The sequence below is a fragment of the Nicotiana sylvestris genome, chromosome 5 (genome assembly GCF_000393655.2).
Source record: "Nicotiana sylvestris chromosome 5, ASM39365v2, whole genome shotgun sequence".
Classification (NCBI taxonomy): Eukaryota; Viridiplantae; Streptophyta; class Magnoliopsida; order Solanales; family Solanaceae; genus Nicotiana; species Nicotiana sylvestris.
This window is the reverse complement of record NC_091061.1, coordinates 54,481,955-54,507,032: the sequence shown is the minus strand read 5'-3', so window position 1 is coordinate 54,507,032 and position 25,078 is coordinate 54,481,955. Positions and strand designations below refer to the sequence as shown.

Below are 25,078 nucleotides of genomic sequence, written 5' to 3'. Positions count from 1 at the left end.
AAATGAAATTTGTAGTTCTTCGTGTCTAGTTTTCTTAAAGATAAATATATTACAATTTGGACCTTTGTAGAGAAAGTTATGGTCAAAATACTAAATCATGTCACTGCAGTCAACATTTTTCGTTGTAGCAGTGGATTTACCGCAGTCAGCGGTGATGGAAATCTGGGAGGTGCACTATAAATATGAGATTTAAGAATTTATTTCATATTTTTACCTAGAGAGCTCGGATCTTGGCAATTTTTGAAAGGTTTTTCAAGAAGTTCATCGGGGTAAGTTATTCTAACCCGAATATGGCTAAAATACATGAATCTATCATTGAATTCATCATTTGATTCGTAATATAGGATGGAATTTGGGAAAAATTGTGAAATCTTGTAAAAATATAAAATGATGATTTGAAAGACTAAATGGTATCAGAATTGGATAATTTTTGTATGGGTGAACTCATATCGGAATGGGTATTGGATTTTGTAAATCTTGTCGGGTTCTGGGTGCAGGCTCGGGGAGTTGACTTTTTGAAAATTGTATAAAAATCATAGTGTTGTTAATTGGAATTGTTTTCTCTTGCATTGTTAGATGTATTCAAGTCATTTTGGCTAGATTGAGCCGAGCGTTGATGAATTGGTACAGGAAAAGCTAAATTGAGTATTGAATTGGCCGGATTGAGGTAAGTATCTTGCCTAACCATATGTGGGGAACTTCCCCTTAGAGTTTGAGTCTTCTATACTAATTGTAGTCCATGCACACGAGGTGACGAGTGTGTGCTCGGACTTATTTGTGGAAAATTTGCCTCTAGGATTCATAGGTCCTGATTTTCATTATGTGCAAAGTATTCCGTCATGCTTGAGTTTCCTAATTGCTTAACTTTCCTCTATATGCTCCATATGATGTTGCTAGTTTTCCTCTAATTCTTATGTGTTACTTGCCCCTAATTTCCTTAATTGAAGTGATTGCCTTCCTTATTGTTTTGATACTTCTTGATTGTGAGTTCCCCTATGACTTCATGCAAATATGTTACATGTCCATTTGTTGTGGTTACCGGTGTACTTATTACGTGATTATTATGTCTTGTTGCTTTTTTAAGGTTAGTGTGCTTCTTGGTTTTCTTTTCGTGATCCTTATTATGTACTATTCATGCTTGACTTGATGGGTATTCATGTTGGACCAAGCTTATGGTAGTTCCTTGGTATTTGACCGTTGTTGAGTATTGACTCAAGTGGGGATTCATTTTGTGACGTTAACTGTTGGGACGAGATTGGTTCTTGTTGATTCCCTTGCCGGGATGTATTATTTATGATATTATTTCCCTTGCTGGGATGTTATTGCTTATGATATTATTTCCCTTGCCGGGATATTATTATTATGCTATTGTTCCCTTGCCGGGATTCTATTGTGATTTTATTGATTCCCTTGCCCGAATTGCTTTGTGATTGCTGCTTGGGTAAGGAAGAGTATAAAAGCACGAAGGGTGATGCCGTGCGTGATATTTGTGAGTGAGTGTAAAAGCACGAAGGGTGATTCCGTGCCGATATTGTAAATGTAAAAGCACGAAGGGTGATGTCGTGCCATGATATGAGTGATAATGCACTAAGGATAATGTCATTTTGTGATTATGTGAGGTAAAATCACGAAGGGTGATGTTGTGCCATGATCTGGGTGATAATGCACGAAGGATAATGACGTGCCATGATTATGTGAGGTAAAAGCATGAAGGGTGATGCCGTGCAGATTATATTGATTTTTATGGTGAGAACGAGAGTAAAAGTATGAAGGGTGATGTTGTGCACTTTCTATTTGGTATGCTTATTTGTTGTTACCAATTCAAGTGTCTTAACTGTTCAGATTCCTTTACTGCTGTGATCCTTTGTGATGGAACCCCATAGTGTTTTCAATACTTTGCCGTATTTATATGTATATTTCAATAATTGTTTCATTTTTAATTTAATTAATTATTCATTTAAATTCTCTTAAACCATTTGAGGTTGTATTTTACTTAAAAAAGAGTTTCTACCAAGTTAATTTATTAAATCCCATGTTAAAAATAATAATTAATTCGATGTTGTATTTTAATTGAAAATGGTATTCTCTTTATTCAAATGATTTCTAAAAATAACTTCATCTTTTCTTGCTGAGTTCTTAATTGGTTTAGAAGTTGTACACTACTTTATGTATGTAAATGAGACTCCTTGACATCTTAATCGCATTGGTTATGGACCCTATGTACTGAGTAACATGAGAACGTTGTTGTGCAAAAAGAGATAGAAATATGTGGGCACAAGGTGCCGGGTGTGCTAAATGTTTGGTAGTTGAGGTTATTATATGAGACATTGAGTTTGTGACGGCTGTAACTGTGCACCAGAAATGATATGATTTATTGAGCTGACATCGCCTTCCTTGTTTGGGTACATTTTTACTTGTTTGTGTTCCGGCTATATTGGTGTTAATTTATTTGGTTATCTTTCATTTCCATCCGTGTTTCCCTTTATTGTTTTACTAATTGTAGTTTGTTCTTTTCCTACTGTTGATATTACTTTGTCATCATTAGGTTGATAGTTTATTATCATATACTCTTTAATTTATTTGACCAGTAGGTGTCTGGACTATTCCTCGTCACTACCTCACCGAGGTTAGTCTTGATACTTACTAGGCACCGCTGTGGTGTGCTCATACTACAGTTCTATACATTTTTGTGTTACAGATCCAGATATTTGATCGGTAGTAGTTGTGCGAGTCGTTGCGATGGAGACTCAAGGTATCCCTGCTACAGCATTCGCAGGCCTCTGAGTCACCTTCGTTTGTACTTATTTCCATTTGTTCCTTTTGTTTCAGAACAGTGATGTATTTATTTTGTGTAACTACTCTTAGAAAGGCTTGTGACTTGTACCACCAGTTTTGAAAATTGTAATTTGTTCAGAGTAAATTTATTTAAAGTTAGTAAATATCAATGTTATTTCAGTTAATGCTAGACTTACCTAGTTTAGAGACTAGGTTCCATCACGACTCCTTCGAAGGGATTTTTGGGTCGTGACATCTCTCCACTTGAAGGATATTAATTAGTCACCAACATGGATTCATGTTTGTGACTACGAGCGATAGGGTGGTAAGTAGATGATAAAGCCAAACATTGATTTTTTTCATTTTGCATTTCTTGGCTTTATTTTGAGGAATGTCATTTTGTCATCTTGAACTTTCAAATTGCAAGATGTATGGCTCATGTATCTCTTCTTTGCACTCCCGCATGGATTCACTTGGCTTAATTCCCGTATCACCATTAAATTCCCAAGTTGAAAAATGCTTGGAATGAGACATCAACTTGCCAAATTGCAAAATTTTCCGGATTTTGACATCTTTTTTATCCCCTGAACTAGAATAAATTTCAACCATATGTTCCATTACTCTGGTTGACTCTAATTCCCTTTTTTTATTGGCATCACAACATGCATGGAGTCGGTTGGCGGATGTTCAATTCTTGATTAAAGCTCCAAACCATTTTGGAGGCTATTATCCAATATCTCGCTTTTTGCTCTTTGTTTCATTATTCAAGTAGGCACTTCATTATGAGTTTCAACTCTCCTTTTTGCCCATGCTCATTTTCTCCCATTTCCAAATCCTTATAAATGTCAAAACTAAAAGTAGAATCGTCATAGTGGGGGTTCGGGGAAGGGAAGAACAAACAAGAACACTTTCCCAAATGGGTGTTTTAACCACCACACCTATCACATATACTTCACCCACAGGTTTGAGATATGCGCACGATCCACCCTCGTGAGAATTTAAATAATTTTCAATGAGTGTGGTCCTGCACATTAAGGACAAGGGTCATCAAAGTATGAAAAACTACCATCTGATCAATTTTCATCGTATAATGCCATTTAAAAATAAATAAACAAGAAAACAAACAAGAAAATAAACAAAGATAAGAAAGATGACTACACAAATATTTACAAATTTGGACAAAAGCATGTACGCTTACTTCCAAAACAACCTTAATGTGCCAAAATGTTCCTTGGCAACGATGCCATTTTTGATGACATACAAATCCACTATTGAAAGTAAGGGGACGGGGTAGCATGCAATATAATTTACCCAACTGTGTGCGGTGAAATCAAGGGGGTCTATTTCCCGCCGTTAAGGTACATTTGGGATCTCGAGGCTTCAGGATTACGATTGAGCTCCCTCCCTAGAGGACCGTCCGCGACACAGCAGAGATTCCGAGGATAAGGAATTTTTCCGCGACCCAACGAAGGTTCCGAGGACGGGGGATTATCGAAGCGAGCCGCTAGAGTCAGTAAACACTAGTACCATGCCTAGCCGTCCCATCCTCGTGCCTAGCCGTCCCATCCCCATGCCTTTACATTCAATACACTTTGTACTATATGGTATTCCCTCTTCTATATAAGGGGAATCCATGCCACTTTGTAGAGGACTGATGTTGCTCCATTTTCTCCATAAGTGCAATAATCTCTCTCTCTCTCTCTCTCTCTCTCTCTCTTTCTCTCTCTCTCTCTCTCTTATTTCTAAACTCCCTCATTCTAACTGGCCCGAGTCCACTTCAATATTTATCGCTTTCTTACTTGTTATTCATTATATTGCTCGGAATTGGCCATAGAGAGCCTTGTTCAATCATATCTGTAACTGTTATCCCACTCCCAATTATCCTCGATAGCTCGAGCTCGACCCTGACCTCGACCCCGAGGCCCCTCATCGACCGGTCCTACATCCGGCCAGCATGCTCCTCAGCTCGTTCAACTCTTATTTTTAGCTCGTATCCCCTTGTAAAAACAAACCAGGGCAGTAAGACTTCAGGTTTGATTATTGCCTTGCTTTAGCTTGCATTTCATCATTAAATTCCATACTATTAGCATCATCTTCTCTAAACAACTAGCTCGAGAATAGATCACATATTTTTAGAATCACATTTACAAATTTAATTATTGTTACCATTTTCACGGTAAACACCTTGGCGCCCACCGTGGGGCTAAAAATAATAGTGATTATTTTCTTGCTGGTCTCATTGCACAAATGCATATTATCTTTCACACTTTTTCTTGTCCAAGATCTTTTGATTTCAAGTCAAATGTCTGACTCAGTAAACAGAGTCGAGAACGACAACTTTGAAAATTGCAAGGAAAATGGCGTGGCTATCCCGGCCACCGGAGCACCACCACAGAATCCGGATAACGCATCTGGGCCGATTCCAGCGGACGTGGGTTCGCGAGGCGCGCATCAGGTCGACAAAGCCTCGCGCACCGATGGGAGCATACAGCACAGCGACTGACAGGAAGCTCAAAAAACCCTGGCTCGGGAAGAATAGGGGGATAGTCTTCATGTTATTTTTGAAATGTTGCAGGCACAACAACTGGCCATTGCCAAGTTGCAAAGCCATCTGAAGACTTCCAGTACTACAGTACCAGAGACAACTCCCCCCGCCGAGCAAGTACCTGAAAGGTCAAGCAATAACGGGTCAGTGGTCGACCTTGCCACAGTGAAGATGCTCAAGGACCTCACCAAAAGGATCGAATCAGGTGAGAAAATGATTGCAACCAACTATAAAAATGTCAAGACCTACAACTCTAGGGTGGATCAGATCCCGGAAGCACCCCCGATCCTGAAAGGTATAGATTTGAGAAAGCTCGTGCAACGGCTGTTCCCTAAGGAAGCGGCTCTGAAACCCATTCCAAAAAAGTTCACAATGCTAGAACTCCCTAAATACAGTGGGACCATAGACCCCAACAAACACTTCACTACCTACATGTGTACGGTAAAGGGCAACGACATAAAGAAAGATGAGTTCAAGTCAGTCCTGCTGAAGAAATTTAGAGAAATGCTCTCGAAAGGGGCCATGATGTGGTACCACAACCTGGCTCCCAATTCCATTGATTCGTTTGCCATGCTGGCTGACTTCTTTATAAGGGCGCACACTGGCCCCATCAAGGTAGCAACAAGGCAGTATGACATATTCAAGATTCAGCAAAGGGAGAACGAAATGCTGTGATAATTCGTGTCTCGTTTTCAGACAGAACGAATGGAGCTCCCCCAATCTCCGATGACTGGGCAGTGCAGTCCTTTACTCAAGGTTTGAATGAACGAAGCTCGGTGGCATCGAGGCAGCTGAAAGAGAACATGATCGAGTATCCCGACGTAACCTGGTCCGACGTCCACAACTGATACCAGTCAAAGATCTGGGTCGAGGAAGACCAGCTGGGAGCCCTTTCTGGATCAGTATACCCGAGCAGGCGTTTGGCGAAAGAGTCAAGACCAAATAAAGAAAGGTACCGGCCATACCCCGATGACAGGAGAAACGCTCCAAAGCGTAATCCACCCCGTAGCGGCCGACCGGTGACCAAGGACTGAACCCTCGGTGAACCTTCAACAGGGGTTGCTTCGACGGATATGCAGGGCCAACGTGGGCACCCCACCTATCAGAGTATAGCTTCAACGTCAATGTGTCAGACATTATGTTTACCATTAGCAAAATCAGAGACGCCAGATGGCCCAGACCTTTACATTTGGATCCTTCCCACAGGAACTACAATTTGATTTGTGAGTTTCATAACTCGCACGGGGCACCGAACCGAAGATTGCAGGCATCTCCGAGAGTAAGTGGCCCGATTGCTCGACAACGGGCACCTTCAGGAACTTCTCAATAGCCGGGCTAAAAATCAATCGTGAGAAGGAGAAATAGCAAAAGGGAACAAAGCAGACAAGCCTCAACAAGTTGTCCACATAATTTTTTGATGATCGCCCCGAACGCGTTCGAATAAAGGACCACTTAGCAACTGCCGAATAAGTGATAATAGGCGAAATCTAGGTGATTTAGCTATTGTTTATGCTTCCGCTTGATTATATTCCAATGACATATTGCGGTTAATTGATGAAAAATAGCCTTTAATTGTGATATGTCTACATTGCAGGATGAGGAGCCTATATGATGCTTTCAAGAGGATATTGGAATGATTTATGAGCAAGAATAACCCATCGGAGTTGAGTGCGCGCAAGGACGAGATAAAAAAAGGGACAAAATCAAGCCCCAGGTGCACGAAGAAATGCGCGAAGGCACGCAGGAGTTCGCGCGTAAGAAAGGCCGAGGCAGAATCATGCGCGAAGAAACGCGCGAAGTTATGCGCGAGCTCGCGCGTGTCCGGTCCGGAAAAATGTTATTTAGGGGTAAAATTAGAAATCTGGAGAGAAAACCACTTAAACCTATATAAAGTCAAGCTCTCCCAAGGTTAAATCATCAAGGTTTTCATAGTTTAGTGCAAGAAATAGATAGGCAAGAGGCAAGGAGGAGTTTTGACCATCAAGTTCTTCTTTTCTTCTCTTGTTTTTGCTATTTTGTGATGAAATTGAACTTATTTGGGATGAACACTAGTATGAGTGGCTATGACCCATTGTTCTGGGGTCATGGGTAAAACATGAATGTTGTTGTTTGGAGTTTAATTTGACAAAGTGGGTTTATCATATTGGGTTGTTTATTTAATTCTGCGTTCAATTATTTTGCTGAGTAGCTAAAAGTGAAATACTATCTACGAATCTTTAGTTGAACTCGAAAGTGGGAACTTTAGATTGCATATAGAATTAAATAGAGCAAGTTCTTGAACCCGGGTCACGGGGAACGGATTCGCAATTGGGGTAGACATATACCCAATTGCCTTGCTTGGTTGAAATACAGGAATTGTAAATGCGTTCTTGTTAATCTTAATTCCATAGACATATAGGCATTGAGTTGAGTTGAATAGGCGAGTAAGAACTCGACACGATTGTTAACTATGCTCGTGACCCTGGAATATCCTCTCCTACTGCTTGTTACTCGAAATTGCCTTTCGTTTGGTTATTTGTTTAGTTAGATTAATTCTTTATAGTTTAAGTTTTAAAACAATTACATCTCTCTTTTGTGAACAACCTCTTGGGTAGATACAAAAATTGGGTTTGAACCAGTCACCAGTTAATCATAAGTATTTGTGGGAACGATACTCTACTCACTACTCTATTACTTGACGATCACGTGCACTTGCGTGAGTGTTTTTGGTCGCAAAAACTTTTTGGCGCCGTTGCCGGAGACTTAGAAATTAGCTACTTGATTGAATTGAGCTTTTATTATTTATTTATTCGAGTTTTAACTCTCAGTTCACTTTTTTGTGCTAATACATGAATTTCTATTGAATGCGAAGAAGTAGAAGCGCAAACAATCTCCTTCCTCTCGATCCCAAAATTGAACGAACACTTCACAGATTGAGGAGGGAGGTGGACGCTAGAACCAGAATTGAAAGAGAGTTGGACATCATAGTTCAACCACAACCAACTGAGATGGAAGGTAATGAGGAACGCGCGGTGATTGAAGCCGCAAGGCCCATTCTGGCTAATATGCCTCAGGCTATTGTGAATCCTGACATCACTGGGCACTTTGAGCTGAAACAATACATGGTACAGCTGATCCAATCCACAAGGTTGTTTGTGGGTTTACCTCATGAAGACCCGCAAAGGCACATTCAGAATTTCTTGGAAATTACGGATACCTACAACTATCCGAACGATTCCAAGGACTATGTTAGGCTGACACTTTTCCCCTTTTCACTGATTGTGGAAGCTAAGGAGTGGTTGAATAAAGAGCTAGCAAATTCAATCCGCACTTGGGATGATCTGGCAAGGAAATTCTTAATCAAGTTTTTCCCCCCTAAGAAAACAAAGGTATTGAGGAGTCAAATTCTTGGGTTTGAACAACGAGCTGGCGAGACACTGCGTTAAGCATGGGAAAGGTACAAGAAGATGCTCTGAGACTGTCCTCATCATTGCTAGACAGACGAGGTATTGGGTCACACTTTTGTAGATAGGTTAGATGATGCTTCAAAGATGAATCTTGATTCAGCTTGTCGGGGTAGTTGCATGGCCAGACCGTACAGTGAAATCCAAATCTTGCTAAATAACTTCTCTGCTAATGATAATAACTGGCAAGGTGAGGGTGATTCACGAAAGGCAGTTAAGCAAAAATCAGCTGGGTTACATGAGTTAGACGAAGTGTCAGCCATGAGAGACGATATTGCAAAGCTGTCCAATTAGATGACTAGGATGACAGTGTAGCAACCACAGACAATGCAACACGTATAACAAATGACTATTTGCTGCGAACTCTATGGCGACAGTCATATGAGTGATATGTGCCCCACGAATCCAGAATCCATATATTATGTGGGGCAACAGAACAGAGGTCCACCGAATCAGCATGCACAATACAAGAATTCTTACAATCCAAATTGGAGGAATCATCCCAACTTCTCATGGGGTGGAAATCCGTAGAATCAAAATCAGCACAGACCCCAAGGGAATTTCAATCAGCCTCAGAGACCACCCCAACAAATGGAAGAAAGTACCAATGATCTGCTAAAGAAGTTGTTGATTGACAATCAGCAACTCAGGACCGACTTCAGAAATCTTGAAAGGAAAATAGGGCAGTTAGCAACAAATCAAAACACTAGACTTGCAGGCGTCCTCCCCAGAGATACAGAAAAGAACCCTCAAGTGAATGTAATTACACTTAGAAACGGGAGGGAGCTACAGGAAGTGCCAAAGAAAAAGAAAGACAAGCCCATACCTGAGGGAGAGTTGATCCCTAAAGTGACTCAAGAGCCAAAGAATGCTGCTGAAATTTCAGATCCAGTGGAGGCCCCAAGACCACCACCACCTTTTCCCCATAGATTGCAGAAAAAGAATGATGATCGCATGTTCAGAAAATTCCTCTCTATGTTGAGACAGGTTCAATTGAATATCCCACTTGTTGATGTGCTTCGTGAAATTCCAAAGTATGCTAAATACATAAAAGATATAGTGGCTCACAAGAGAAGATTAACTGAATTTGAGATAGTGGCACTTACTGAAGAGTGCACTTCAAGGGTCCAAAATAATCTCCCTCAAAAGCTTAAGGATCCTGGCAGCTTCACGATTCCTGTGCGCATTGGCAATATTGTTGTGGGTCATGCTCTTTACGATTTGGGGGCAAGCATAAATCTAATGCCCCTGTCCTTGTTCAAGCAACTGGGCCTAGGATCTCCAAGGCCCACTACTGTGATGTTACAGCTGGCTGACAGATTAATAGCACACCCTGAAGGGGTAATTGAAGATGTGTTGCTGCAGATTGGGAAATTCATCTTCCCTGCTGATTTCATTATCCTTTATTATGAGGCTGACGAACTGGTTCCAATCATATTGGGGCGACCTCTCTTAGCTACTGGTGATGCAATTATCAAAGTGAGAGAGGGAAAGATGATTTTGAGGGTAGATGACGAGGAAGCAGTTTTTAATGTCTACAGAGCAATCCAACTTCCCCGCCACTATGAGGAGCTCTCAATGATATTTGTTGTTGAGGCCGATGAGCAGATTCATTATCCGAATGTATATCTAGACAATTCTCTAGAGAAAGCACTTATGTTTCTTGATAGCCTGGGGGTTGATGAGGAGGTTGAGGAGATGATGCAAATCCTTGATACATCTTGTGCGTACCTGCAAGGGACGCACCCCTTTGAGCCTTTGAATAGACCAGAGGGTCCTCCTCCAAAGCCGTCAATTGAGGAAGCCCCAAAATTGGAACTTAAACCCCTTCCACCTCACCTGCAATATGCTTATTTGGGTGACTCTGACACTTTACCCGTTATTGTCTCGTCTGACTTGTCTAAATTGCAGGAAGAAAAGCTGTTGGAGTGTTACGTGAGCACAAGAGAGCAGTTGGGTGGACTATGTCTGACATTAAGGGCATTAGTCCAGCCTTCTGCATGCACAAAATCCTCATGGAGGGCGGACACAAGCCCAGTGTATAGCAACAACGCCGACTCAATCCAATCATGAAAGAGGTGGTAAGAAAAGAAGTGATTAAGTGGCTCGATGCAGGTATTGTATTTCCTATCCCAGACAGCAAATGGGTAAGCCCCGTCCAATGTGTACCCAAGAAAGGGGGGATGACTATAGTAGTTAATGAGAATAATGATTTAATACCTACAAGAACTGTCACCGGGTGGAGAATTTGTATTGATTATAGAAAATTGAACAATGCCACCCGGAAGGACCACTTTCCCCTCCCCTTTATTGACCAGATGCTTGATGGATTAGCTGGATAGGAGTACTTCTGCTTCTTAGATGGTTACTCGGGGTATAATCAGATTGTTATAACCCTAGAGGACCAAGAGAAGACCACTTTTACGTGTCCTTATGGCACATATGCGTTCAAGCGAATGCCCTTTGGTCTTTGTAATGCACCTGCGACGTTTCAAAGGTGTATGATGGCCATTTTTACTGACACGGTTGAGAGGTTTGTGGAAGTGTTCATGGACGATTTTTCTGTGTTTGGATGTTCTTTTGATATCTGCTTGATGAACCTTGATAAAGTACTTGCTAGGTGTGAAGAAACTAACTTGGTGCTAAACTGGGAAAAGTTCCATTTCATGGTACGTGAAGGTATTGTCCTAGGGAACAAGGTGTCCAAAGATGGTTTGCAAGTGGACAAGGCAAAGGTGGAAGCGATTGAAAAATTGCCTCCACTGATTCTGTCAAAGGCATTCGCAGTTTCTTGGGCCATGCAGGTTTTTATCATCGTTTCATTAAAGATTTCTCGAAAATTTCCTCTCCCTTGTGCAGGTTTCATGAGAAAGATATCGCCTTCAAATTTGATGATGCATGTCTGAAGGCATTCGAGGAGCTGAAAGGAAGGTTGGTTACTGCACCAATCATAATTGCTCCGGATTGGGAGCAACCATTTGAGTTGATGTGCGATGCGAGCATCTTGGCTGTTGGTGCTGTCTTGGGGCAAAGGAGAAATAAGATATTCCACTCCATCTACTATGCGAGCAAAACTCTGAATCCAGCTCAGATGAACTACACCGTCACTGAAAAAGAGTTGTTTGCAGTGGTGTGGGCATTTGACAAGTTCAGGTCATATCTTGTGGGGACCAAAGTCATCGTCCACATAGATTATTCAGCTATCATATACCTATTTGAGAAGAAGGACGCCAAGCCGAGACTGATTCGGTGGGTCCTGCTCTTGCAGGAGTTTGATTTAGATATCCGAGATCGCAAAGGAACAGGGACCCAAGTGGTTGATCACTTGTCTAGGTTAGAAAATCGAAACCATGTGGCTGAAGGGGGTGCAATCAAAGAAACATTCCCTGATGAGCAGTTATTGGCAATCACCTCAAGCACAGCCTCGTGGTATGCAGATTATGTGAACTTTATTGCAAGTGGGGTGACACCACCGGAATTGACACCAGACAATAGACGAAGGTTCTTGCATGATGTGAGGCTCAACATGTGGGATGAGCCATTCTTATACAGGCTATGTGCAGATCAGTTGATGCGGATATGTGTTCTTGAGTAAGAGATGAGTGCCATACTTCATAGTTGTCACGCCTCGTCATATGGAGGTCATCACGGTGGAGACAGGACCACCCAAAAAGTGCTACAATTAGGTTTTTATTGGCCAAAATTGTTTAGGGATGCACACACCTTTGTTAAAATGTGTGACAGGTGCCAAAGAACCAGGACAATCACTAAGAAGCATGAGATGCCGATGCAAAACATCCTGGTAGTGGAGCTTTTCAATGTTTGGGGAATTGACTTCATGGGACCTTTTCCATACTCGAACGACCATAGATACATCTTGGTGGCAGTTGATTATGTGTCTAAGTGGGTGGAGGCCATTGCTCTTCCCTCTAATGATGCAAAGGTGGTGGTAAGCTTTGTAAAGAAGCATATCTTCATTCGCTTTGGAACTCCTAGAGTGTTGATCAGCGATGGAGGTACGCATTTCTGCAACAAACTGTTAAACAATGTCCTTGCAAAGTACGGGGTCAAGCATAAGGTCTCCACTGCCTAGCACCCACAAACGAGTGGTCAAGTGGAGGTTTCAAACAGAGAGGTAAAGCAAATTCTTGAGAAAACAATGAGTGCAAATAGAAAAGATTGGGCCGGAAAGTTAGACGACGCATTGTGGGCGTATCGAACAGCATACAAAACTCCCATAGGTGCTTCTCCTTATAGATTGGTGTGTAGGACGGCATATCACTTGCCCGTCGAACTTGAGCACAAGGCCTATTGGGAAATAAAGAAGTTGAACATGGATGGGGACTTAGCTGGAGAGAAGAAGTTGCTGCAACTTGATGAGCTCGAGGAGTTTCGATTACATGCATATGAGAATGCCAAATTGTATAAAGAGAAGACTAAAAGGTGGCATGACAAGCACATTCAACATCGAGAGTTCGAGCCAGGGAAAGAAGTTTTGTTGTTCAATTCGAGTTTGAAGCTTTTCCCCGGAAAGCTTAAATCTCGTTGGTCGAGCCCTTTTGTTGTGGTAAGCGTGAAGCCTCATGGATCCGTGGAGTTGAGAGATATGAGTTCAACTGGCACTTCCTTGGTAAACGGTCAACGGATAAAACATTACTGGGGTGGTGACTTTGCACGTCACAAGACCTCAGTGGACTTGAAGGATGCTTGAGAACATGTTGAGTCGTGCCGCGACGTTAAATCAGGCGCTGGATTGGAGGCAACTCATTGAAATGTTGTAACCGTCGTGCCACGACGTTAAATAAGGCGCTGGTTGGGAGGCAACCCAATGATAGTAGTAGTGTTTGAGTTTGAGCTTTAACTTACTAACAAATGCAGGCGACGAAGGGCGGGTGAAAGGACCATCCACTAGGAGCAAACCAGGTGAAAATAAGTGCAAAAATAAATGCCCAGGAGCTCGACTTCGCGCACAAGTTCGCACGCCTGGGTGAACTCTTCCGGCGTTTTGTGTTTTTTTTAGTTTTAGTTTTTCTTTTTATTTTCTTTTATTTCTTTAGTTTAATTGGTTATTTTTTTATTCACAATTACCCCCCCCCCCTTCTAACCCAAAATCACCCAACTCCTTCACCAAATTCCAGCACCCCTACCCCATCCCCCTCTCACGATTTTATTCCCCAAACTCACTAGCATCCTCCCCATTCTCCTTCACAGGGTATTAGCCCTAGTTGTAGTTTTCTTTCTTTTTCTCTTTCTATTTGCATATTTTTTTTCTTTTTGTATGTTGTATCTTATGCCATTAGTGTAGATGTGTTTGGTGATTTGGTGTCCAAACTTGGTGAAATATATTGTGGGGTTAGTTTGTTGCAAGTGTGGGGTGGGTAGTACTTGATTTAGGTTATAGATGAGATTTGTGGGAGGCCCTTGTTGCAAGACACTTAGAAAAGAGTTGTGAGAGCCTAATGCCCACAAGGTGTTTGTGGAAAGGCCTCAATGAGCATGATTATGTAGTTGTGACCAATTTTGTGTGTGAAGTCTGAGTAACCACATTAAGTCACACTAATTTTGTTGGGTTGAGCTAATGTGTCCACATTTTGCAGGTATTATGGCACCATCTAAAAAGGTCCAAGCCACGGGTCCATCCTCAAGTCGCCAAAGGGTAGCTCCTGCACGTCCCTATGACAACAACAAATTTGTATTCCCTGAGGCTCAGACCCGTTTTACAGAGAAGGCTGCCAAGAAGCCAATTCCGAAGAGGGGCATTGACATCAAAAAGGTCAAGGAACGATGACCCCACATGTACAATGAGTTGATGGAACGGGGTTTGCAGGCCTTCATTGACGAGCCAGGGGAGGCTAATGTAATGGTTTTACGCGAATTCTATGCTAATCTAATAGAGCATGTCAACCACGTGGTCACAGTGCGCCGCAAGGCGGTGGATGCCTCCATTGAGGCGATACGCATAGCATATCAATTGCCCGACCCTCTGCCTGAGAATACTAACTTTTATAAATATGGGAGAAATCCAACGGATGCCAAGTGGGAGCGTTTCTTTGATGACATTTGCGTACCAGGAAAAATGGTAGAGTGGCTGGAACATAGAGAGATGTTACACTCCTCCGTTTTAACTCCAGAGGCAAAGAGCTGGCTGTATGTGATTAACAGTCGCCTTATTCCTTCCACAAATACTTCGGAGGTGAATGGACCCCGGGCTGCACTGATTTGGTCTTTCATCAAGGGTCATCCCTTCGACATGGCCAAAGTGATCCACGGCGAGATGTTTATCCGATGCCCCCAACGCCTGTATGGGTTCTTTTTCCCATCCTTGGTGACTAAGCTTTGCAGGAAAGTGAAGGTACCTGAAAATACTCGTGTGCATGGGCTGGTAAGAAAAAGCCACAAGATCTGACCTGGCAAAAACACCTCGGGGGCAGCCCTAGCAGCAGCGGCAGGTGAAGAGGATGAGAGTGGTTCTGATGCATCAGAGGAGGAAGAGGAAGAGCAAATGGATGTGGAGGGCGAAGCGCATGCCTATGCGCCCAGCACAACAGCTGCAGCACTGTCACGAGCAGCGTCCTCTTCAGGAACTGCCAGAGTGTCCCGGCACACCACATTAGAGCAGGAGGTGGCTAGTCTACGCACCTCCATGAATGATTTGGGCACTCGTGTGGATGCGATAGCTGACCGAAAAGTCAAGTTGGAAAAGAAGTTCATGGGTTAGCTGCGAGCTTTGGGGCGTGCATGCAACGTGAACCCCGAAACTGTTTCCGATCAAGAGTGAAGCTTCAGGGAAGTCTCTTTACCTCACTGCTCTTTTAAGTTTTAAGCCATGGGGACATGTCTTCTTTTTTAAGTGTGGGGTGGGGGATTCCTTCATTGTATGTTGTATGTAGTTGTGCAAATTGCCGGGTTGTTTTGTATGTCTCATGTTGACTTGATAGTTTTTGTTAAGCAGGAGTAGTTTTTTTTGCTAATTTAGATAAATGGCTCGGCCCAACAATGGATCCCTTTCGACGGGGTTCTTGAGGGACTGAGTCGAGAAAAAAAAAATGAAAAACTGAAAAAAATTGTAGGCTCTTCCTGATGACGGATCTTTTAGACGATTTTCTTGAGGGAAGTGAGTCTAGAGAAAACAACAAAAAGATTTTTTATTTTTTTCTTAAAAAAATCCCCCTTGGTTTTTCTTTAAGCCACGGTTCTTTTCCAAGGGTTTAGCTTGAACCGGGCATAGATAGTTTTTATTTTTATTTTCTTTTTGATTTGTAGATCAGGATAATGGGCTACGAGCTATAAAATTGAAAGAGAACCCATAGCGTTGACACACCTGAACACAATAGACCATAGAGTGTAACGCTTAGTCCTAATTGTTGAATCTCACTGAAAGTGACTTAATTTGTATGTTTGTTACTGAATTGAATGCTCGTAATGGAGTGTCTTGATGAGCTGATCTAGAATGAGTCTTATGCCATGTGTGGTGAGTTTTGTGTAGTCCATGTATTGTACTAGTGTCTAGAACTTGCCCGGTATGTGAATTGAAGCGAAATTTTAGGTGATGTTCTGTTTGAAAAATGATGTTAGGCTTTCTTTGACCTTTTTGATCTTAATTGCTTATCACAAATAAAATTTGTCCCTAGTTAACCCTTTTGAGCCTTTAGACTTTTGTTTGGCACCCGTATTACAAGCCTATACCCTTTTGTTCTTAATTGACATTATTTTGATCCTTTTACCTCTTAAAGCACTTCAATTGTGAGAGGAGCGCTAAAAGATATAAGAAGGAAATAAGTGTGGGGTGTCTTTTGAGTGGAACCAATAAAAGGATGAAAAGAGCACTATTGTTGTAAACGAATACACCACTAGCAGGAATTGAGTGACAAGAAGAATATTAAAAAAAAAAAGAGATGATTACATTGTGTCTTGTTCCAGCTAGTGGGAATGAATTAATAGAGTGCTTAAAGAAGAAGCGAGTGTTTGTGGGATGATATTGTGTGTGAATGAGAAGTGAGTTGAAGAATTTGCGCTAAACATTGCTCATGTGATGTGTTAAAGTGCTTAGGGGTTGAGTCACTATTCCTAAATACATCCTACCCGTCCCTTAGCCCACATTACAACCACGAAAAAGTCCTAATTGATTTTGGATCGAGCTAGCTTACATTAGTAGAGATTTACATTAAGGGCAAGCTTATGGTACCAATTGCATGCATGTGACCTCTTTTGTGAGAGTGAGTGATTTCCTTGATATATGTGAGTATATGAATTGAATGTGGTGGATTGAACTCAGTTTTTGTTGATGTAATTGTGAAGGCATATGATTCGTGACGGAAAAGCAAGTCTTAACTTTTGTGTAGAGTACTTTTAGGAAGTGTGAATATTGCATGGCACTTGAGAGTTAGCTTTGAGGCTAGGATTGTTCACAGCTAGGCGTAATATATGTACATTGTTATAGGTGTAATACGTTAAGGGAAATGGTTGAGTGAAGGATTCTCTAGAGAGTATAGTTGATTGCTCGAGGACTAGCGATGAATTAAGTGTGGGGTGTTGATAATAGGCAAAATCTAGGTGATTTAGCTATTGTTTATGCTTCCGCTTGATTATATTCCAATGACATATTATGGTTAATTGATGAAAAATAGGCTTTAATTGTGATATGTATACATTGCAGGATGAGGAGCCTATATGATGCTTTCAAGAGGATATTGGAATGATTTATGAGCAAGAACAACCTTTCGGGGTTGAGTGCGCGCAAGGACGAGATGAAAAAATAGACGAAATCAAGCTCCAGGTGCGCGAAGAAACGCGCGAAGGCGTGCAAGAGTTTGCGCGTAAGAAAGGCCGAGGCAGAATCATGCGCGAAGAAACGCGCGAAGTTATGCGCGAGCTCGCGCGTGTCCGGTCCGGAAAAATGTTATTTAGGGGTAAAATTAGAAATCTGGAGAGAAAACCACTTAAACCTATATAAAGTCAAGCTCTCCCAAGGTTAAATCATCAAGGTTTTCATAGTTTAGTGCAAGAAATAGAGAGGCAAGAGGTAAGGAGGAGTTTTTACCATCAAGTTCTTCTTTTCTTCTCTTGTTTTTGCTATTTTGTGATAAAATTGAACTTATTTGGGATGAACACTAGTATGAGTGGCTAACACCCATTGTTCTGGGGTCATGGGTAAAACATGAATGTTGTTGTTTGGAGTTTAATTTGACAAAGTGGGTTTATCATATTGGGTCGTTTATTTAATTCTGCGTTCAATTATTTTGCTGAGTAGCTAACAGTGAAATACTATCTACGAATCATTAGTTGAACTCGAAAGTGGGAACTTTAGATTTCATATAGAATTAAATAGAGCAAGTTCTTGAACCCGGGTCTCGGGGAAGGGATTCGCAATTAGGGTAGACATATACCCAATTGCCTTGCTTTGTTGAAATACAGGAATTGTAAATATGTTCATGTTAATCTTAATTCCATAGACATATAGGCATTGAGTTGACTTGAATACGCGAGTAAGAACTCGAAAAATTCTTATGAGTAATATCAACTCTGTCAATCAATAACTCAGATAAATTGATTAGTCATTCTAAGCCAAGAACACAACATGATTGTTAACTATGCCCGTGACCCAGGAATATCCTCTCCTACAGTTTGTTACTCGAAATTGCTATTCATTTGGTTACTTGATTTAGTTAGATTTATTCTTTATAGTTTAAGTAGTAAAACAATTACACCAGAACTCGAGAAGCACCATCGCCACCAAGGCATAATCGCCCATCCTTTTTCCCACTTTCTACTTCACGGTAACTCTTGTGCAGGACAACGGCCAAGGTAATCAAGACGATACCCCAGTTCCAAGATTCTAAGGCTTCAAAGAATCCGTTGTATTCTTTTCCTTTGATCAGATTTTTTATCCCGAAACGGGTTTTTACCGGCAAGGGTTTTTAATGAGGCAACATCGATGCACTTCCCAAGAAGGATCCACCAAGCCTATGGGACATTCTTTACAACCGGCCCCGTGCCGGAAAATGACGAACGAAGCCCCAATAGGGAATCTCGTACTCCAGGAAGGAGGATTTCAACACGATCATAGCGAAGGCCTCTTCACCAAATGTGTCCCGAGATACTCGAAGACTTAGAATCAGCAATTTGGCACCCGCACGACCCCAGGGTCGGAACTCTGGTCTCATAAAGCCCCAACAAGGCATCTCTGAGCTCATGAAAAATGGCATTCAAGCTTAAACAAAATCGATGAGTCGAAGACTGTCATTAATCGCCATGCACTGGAAAACCTAAAACTGTAAGACCCATAGCAGGCAGACTCGGCGTAACCAGATTTATTCTACATTACAACAAAAACTGTAAGACCTCAACAGGCATGACAAATTGTAAGAACTCAACATGCATGACAAACTGTGAGACCTCAACAGGCATGACAAACTGTAAAACCCCAACATGAATGAAAATCCCGAAGTTTAGGCTATACGTTGCATTTGTAAGAATCCCGAAAGGGCATGACAAACTGTAAGACCTCAATAGGCATGAAAATCCTGAAGTTTAGGCTATATGTCGTATTTGTAAGAATCCTGAAAGGGCATACCGTCGGTGTAGATGCCTAAACTATCACTCGGGATCAAAAATGGCTCTGGCGAAACACATATGACTATGGTAAAAACGGCTAAGACAGCCAAATTAACAAGACTCAGGGATGCCCGACCGTCTCTAAACAAAATCACAGGCCACTTCTTCGAATATACTTCGAAAAGAACTGGTAAAAATAGGCTTCCCTCAACAGGTAAAAAAACGAGCTTCGACCATGCTGGCTCCAAATTGCAAGGCGTCAATCTACTCGACCTACAAGCTAAAAACCTTTCGAGGTGCTCAAACATTGCAGATAATGACTTGAAATCGAGGTTCTTCCGGAACCGACGACGGGTCAGGCAAAATTATTTCAAAAGACCTTAACGAGCGGAAAGCAAAGCCTACAAAAAGCCCACGGGCAAAACAACATAAGAGCCATTATCACCAACAAAACGAGCCTACGGGCCGCACACTAAATGGTCTCTACGACCAAACAGCATAAGAGCTATTATCGCCAACTTCAAAATTGACAACTTGAGGATTAAAATGAGCTCGAGACGTAACCTGATTCAGAGACCGGATCCAAAATAGTTAACTATTCAAGCCTCAGGGCCACATATCAAAAGGTCTCACGGTCTCAACGACCAAACAATATAAGGGCCACTATCGTCGATTTGAAAATCGAAAAAACTTGAGGGTCAATTGAAGCTCGAGTCACAACGCGACTCGGAGACTGGACCCAAAAAAGTCGAAACAACAAATGCCCAAGGGCAAGAAATAAAAACCATCATCGCCAGCCCAAACAAACGCAAAACTCAAGGGTAAATTAAGCTCGAGTCGGATCCCGACTCGGAGACTAAACCCGAAGACGGTTAAAGCATGCAAGCCTAAGGGCTAATCTGGGGTCGAATCGACCCAATTGAAACTCCAACAAGCAGAAATACAGAAGATACAAATTGCGGGGTTCCCTCTCTTATTTCTACATATTGACAATGGAGCGCAATCTCAGCCTACGTCATCTAATAAAAGCTATATATACACAACAAATAAGGTAGGGAATAGTCATTCCCCTTTTTTTCTGACAGCTATAGTCCGGCGGTCTCCTACTCATCGTCCCCAACATTGGACAATAGGAACTTGGCATCATACTCCTCTCCTTTGGCTTGCTCGATCTCCCCCGAGAGATCAAAGCCCCTAGCAAGAATCTCCTCGAGGATTTCCCTCTGGGATCTACACCTCACGTACTCCTTGCTATTGTTTGCACGATTGAGGGTCTTCTTCAGCTCAGCTTTAGCAACGATAGCGGTTCTTGAACATGCCGCCATTTTCTATCCCGCCCTAGTGTTATTCATCACAATCTTGGCCCGGACATTCGCTACCTCGGTTTTCGCCTTTGAAAGCTCGGATGAGAGTCTTGCAATCATCTTTGTTCGAGCATAATCATTTGCATGGGCGGCCTGAATTTGCGCCTCAAGAGAGGAAGCCCCCGCCTGAGCACTCTCTTTGGCCTCAGAATGGGCATTCACATGCGCATGCAGGTCGGTGAATTCACGTTTGGCTTTTCCAACCTCGCCCCAGGGTTGCTCCAACTAATCCGCCTTATCCTGCAACTGAAACAGTAACACGTCAAGGCATCGAGACAAAAGGGAATACAGGCCAGCGCGAAATGCACTATACCTGTTTCTCAAATAGGGCCTCCCAGGCCCGGCTCTGGTCCACCTCACACTATAAAGAGACAAGCTCGCTTTCCTTTGCCGCACAAAGAAGTTTGAGGGATTTCTCCCTATCTTGAGCCTCCCTCAACGGGGCCTCACAACGAAGCAGTTCGGCTTTGAGCCTATCAAAAGCTTGAGAAAGAAAATCAGGTAAATAAAAAGAAAAGAAAGGAGCGCAGGGCCAGAACATCCTTATAGCGGCCGAAACTCACCATAAGACCAAAGCGCTGAGCCTCGACGAAGGCCAAAGCAACGTCCGACAGTGCACAAGTCCCAGAAGGTTGCCTGTTAGCCGAATCACTTCCCCTTAACCGTTGCAAAGAAGTCGCCTAACCACAAGCCTTCTCACACCCCAGAGCATCTTTTCTTTTACCAGCGCTCCTTAACACCGGGGCCAACAATTTCTCCTTCTCCCTCGGGGAACTCGGCCTCACTTCGAAAGGACTCTCGGCACCTGCAGCAGATAAATATAAATCAGATAAGCCAGCAATATGGAAGACATCTCTTGGGGGGCAGAATGCCAGGCACGTACCATGATGCTTCGCCTCCCGTCTCCCTTTTGATAGATCTCGCCACCGGGGCATATCGTAAGTCGAGCAAGATGCCAGCTTATGAGACCATTCGGCTAAATAAAGGGCCTCGTCGGGCAACTAATGAGTTGCTATAAACAAAGAATAGAAAGATGTCGTTATGAGGCCAACCTCATGTTGAGATAAAGGCAGTTCAAACAGAGCGCTTACGTATGAAGTTCCATTTCTCAGAAAACGGCAAAAATTCTCTAGGGATAACATCGGTCATCCGGTTTCGAACGAACCGATTCATCCATCCATGGACCTCATCCTCCTCGCTTCTAATCACCGCAGCTCGGGTGGATCTACGCTAAAGAGTAATTAGGCCCCAATAGCGCAATGGCCGGTACAACCTTACTAGGTAGCCGAGGGTGAAATCTATCCCGCCCTTGTCAGCAAAATATCTTATCGACTGTACTATTCTCCAAAGAAAGGGATGAACCTGCGCCAACGTTACTTGGTATCGTCTACAGAAATCAGTCACGACCTGGTCTAGGGAACCCGATGCAAGAAAATGAATATACACACTAAACAATCCCTCAACGTGTGTCATGACACTCTCCTCGAGGGAATGTTCTTGCAAAAGCACGCCTTCCCCCCATCCGCATTCTCTCTTGATAATCTCAAGGTTTTTCTCCCTCACTGATGAAATAATCCTCGACATATGATCTCGATGGCCCGGAACATTGGGAGGCCTCCCCGGTGTGACAGCCCTCTTCAAGGCAAGGTACCCCGAGCTTCGCTCTCCCGACATCGGAGGCGAGCCGCTAGTACTGACCAAAGGCGGAGCACATGAGGAACTCCCCTTCGTCCGAGAATCAGGCGTCGAATCGGCGGCCATGACTACGACAGAGTAAGCGGAAGAAGATGAGAATCCAGGCAAAAGCATTCTGAAATAGGAAAGCGTAAGGACTAGCACAAAGAGCCAGGCTCTGCAGAGGAGAAAGGCTTATCAAGAACTACAAAACCGCCGCATAAAAGGCGGATGAGCAAATATATAGGGGCTAAGTGACAACTGCTCATTTGCCCAACAGGGCCAATTAATTCTGGCCACTTTAATGTCACCATCTCCTTTGGGAGTGTACTAGCAGAATCACTCCAGGCTCCCACATAACTCATAAAACTGAGGGACCTCAGGAGATCCCTGACGTCATAAATATCGGTTCGGGAGGACCTATCTGTAAGCACGTGATTTTTGCTTCACGGACAATCACTCCAAAAGAAAACAAAAATAGTGACAAATAGCCTCGCTGTGCAATTTGTCATTTTTCCGTGACATGTGTTGTTAGTCATTTGTGGGTCTGTCCATTTTGCATTTAATCTTACCGATAAAAATACAAAGCATGTATGTCAGGGTAATTAAAACCATAATTCGGTCATTAAAAAGAAAGAAAATTCACAAAAAATATGTGTGCATTTTTATTTCAGGTTGTGATTTAACCATTTAGAATTTTTTTAGTATGTGTGCAAATGATTGTGTCAAGTATTGATTAAGTTGGATGTGGCAAGTTCATTTTAATTTAGTTGTATTTTTAAAATTGGAAAACAAAAGAAAAAGAATTCAAGTGGTATAGCAAATCGGACTTGGGCCTATTTTTGAATTGAGGCCCAAGTTCAGCCCATCAGCCACGTCCAAGGACACAAGTCCAGCCCAAACATGACCTGCCCAGGCACCTCCCGAAACGACGCCGCATCAAGCGTCTGATCTGAGCCGTTCAACCACACCCATCCAACGGTCCACATCCGCACCCGTAACCCGACCTGTTTAGCCGGTCCAACCCAACCCCTCACTTAAATCCAAACGACCCCGTTTTAATGTCAAACGACCTCGTCTCACCCCTCACCATCTGATCCAAGCCGTTGAGATCATCTGATCTAACGGCTCAGATCCAATCCTCTACTCCGTATATAAGCCTTCCCTCACACCCCACGCCCCCTATCCGAACCCCACCTTTCCTCATCGTCTTCACCAAACACTAAAAACCCCCAAACCCTAGCAGCCGCCCTGATTTCCCTCTCACCAGAACCCGGCGGCATGAACGCCGCTGACCACCCCCTTCACACCCCTGAAACATCCAACCACCCTGAGCAAGAATCAACTAACCATGTACCTCGAATCACCTCCCATCGTCTCGAATCTGGATTTGAAGATTCGAGACAAAACTCGATCTATACCAAACCTCACCATCTTCGTACCAGACACTCCCATGACCTCCCTCGTGACCAAACAAAGATTGGTTTGGTCCGAATCTACCCACAACTCCTAAAAAACCAGATCTGAAGATCCAAAACCTAGAACACGAGTAGCCTTGGAATCCGGCCGGTCTTAACAGGGGTTTGAGGTCTAATAGACCTTAATCAAGGTGTTCTCATGTGAGAACACCCTGATTAAAGTTTGTTCGGCCTCAAATGGTCAAAGCTAAGTCGGATTTGGGTCAGTTTGGTTCAAACTTTTTTGGTAAGTTTTCCCTTCTCTTTGTTTTAGTTTTGATTGAGTTGTTAGCATGCTTTGTTGTGACTGTTTGTTATTGTCTGATAGTTTTCTTAATTTCTTCCATCTCTGTCAAAGACCTTTTTATTTGGTCGATTGTTTTCTGTGTATGATTTGAATGTATCCTGTGATAAACATGTCCGATTAGGATAGTCGTCGCATAAATAATTTATATAGGTTCCCAGTGATTGACCAAAGTTATCCGAAGCCCTTTAGGTCCCTGTATGTATTTGTTTATATGAACGACTGATTGTTACCTGTTATAATTAGTATAGTCGACTTGATAAATGTCGTCGATTAACTTCCTACGACTGAATGTTCAAATATTCTAATTCGTACAACTTCACGTAAGTGAATGAACCTGTTGATTGTTAATTGGATGCTTGACATTAGCTGTGACTACTAGCTTGTAACTGCATTGTAAACAAATTAAAAGAATCAGGCTAGGGCAGTCTTGAATTGAACTTTCAGAAGTTCAAAATGCCCTGATGCTGCAATGGGTTTAGGGCAGTAATAATCAGGGTTTAACAGGGGTAGTCTGGGGTTTGAAAAGAACAGAAAAGCTTAGTTTAAATGAGCTGACAAGTAGGGTACTAAATTGGGATTAAACTAATGCCAATGGGGAACAAGACACAAGAGTATGGGGTTTAAAATGAATACTTAAATGAACCCATAACTCTTGAACAAAAGGAATAAGCCAGGCGTGGGGAGCAAATGGCTGGCATCAAAAAGATGCTTAGGCATGGGATTTAATAGGTATGGGCAGTCTGCAATTGGCAGAATCCAGGCAGCTTGACTGCACTGGTTGTTTGGCTTATAAATAGGTTATTTTCAGAACTTAAAAAGGGTGGAAATTTTAGTCTTGAAGAGAGGTCTTGTGAGTTGAATAAAACTGGAAAAAAAGCAGAAAGAAATTTCCAGAAATACTGTAACTGAACACTGTCCAAAAATTTCACAAAGAAACCAAGTTGGTTATCCTAACTGGG

At 42.5% G+C, this 25,078-nt stretch overlaps 2 protein-coding genes and 1 non-coding gene across 3 annotated transcripts; 2 read left to right on the top strand and 1 right to left on the bottom strand.

Moving 5' to 3' along the window:
- Positions 1 to 8,688: 8,688 nt before the first annotated feature.
- Positions 8,689 to 8,795, bottom strand: LOC138869855 (small nucleolar RNA R71). The gene has a single exon (XR_011400105.1). It is a non-coding gene; the product is annotated as a small nucleolar RNA R71 (small nucleolar RNA).
- Positions 8,796 to 9,354: 559 nt separating this feature from the next.
- LOC104245045 (uncharacterized) lies at positions 9,355 to 10,836 on the top strand. The gene has a single exon (XM_070146238.1). The coding sequence runs from the start codon at positions 9,355 to 9,357 to the stop codon at positions 10,834 to 10,836; it is 1,482 nt and encodes a 493-aa protein (XP_070002339.1).
- A 2,086-nt stretch (positions 10,837 to 12,922) lies between these two features.
- On the top strand, positions 12,923 to 14,551 carry LOC104236883 (uncharacterized). Its single transcript, XM_009790930.2, has 2 exons — positions 12,923 to 13,400; positions 14,361 to 14,551. Exons 1-2 carry the CDS (start codon positions 12,923 to 12,925, stop codon positions 14,549 to 14,551), a joined length of 669 nt encoding a protein of 222 aa, XP_009789232.2.
- The last annotated feature ends 10,527 nt before the right edge of the window (positions 14,552 to 25,078 follow it).

Bases quoted from the DNA above. Each gene is read 5' to 3' on its own strand.
- LOC104245045 (XM_070146238.1), top strand. From the start codon at position 9,355: ATGGAAGAAAGTACCAATGATCTGCTAAAGAAGTTGTTGATTGACAAT.
- LOC104236883 (XM_009790930.2), top strand. From the start codon at position 12,923: ATGAGTGCAAATAGAAAAGATTGGGCCGGAAAGTTAGACGACGCATTG. The intron at 13,401-14,360 runs GTCAACGGATAA...CACATTTTGCAG, and splicing joins TGGCACTTCCTTGGTAAACG to GTATTATGGCACCATCTAAA.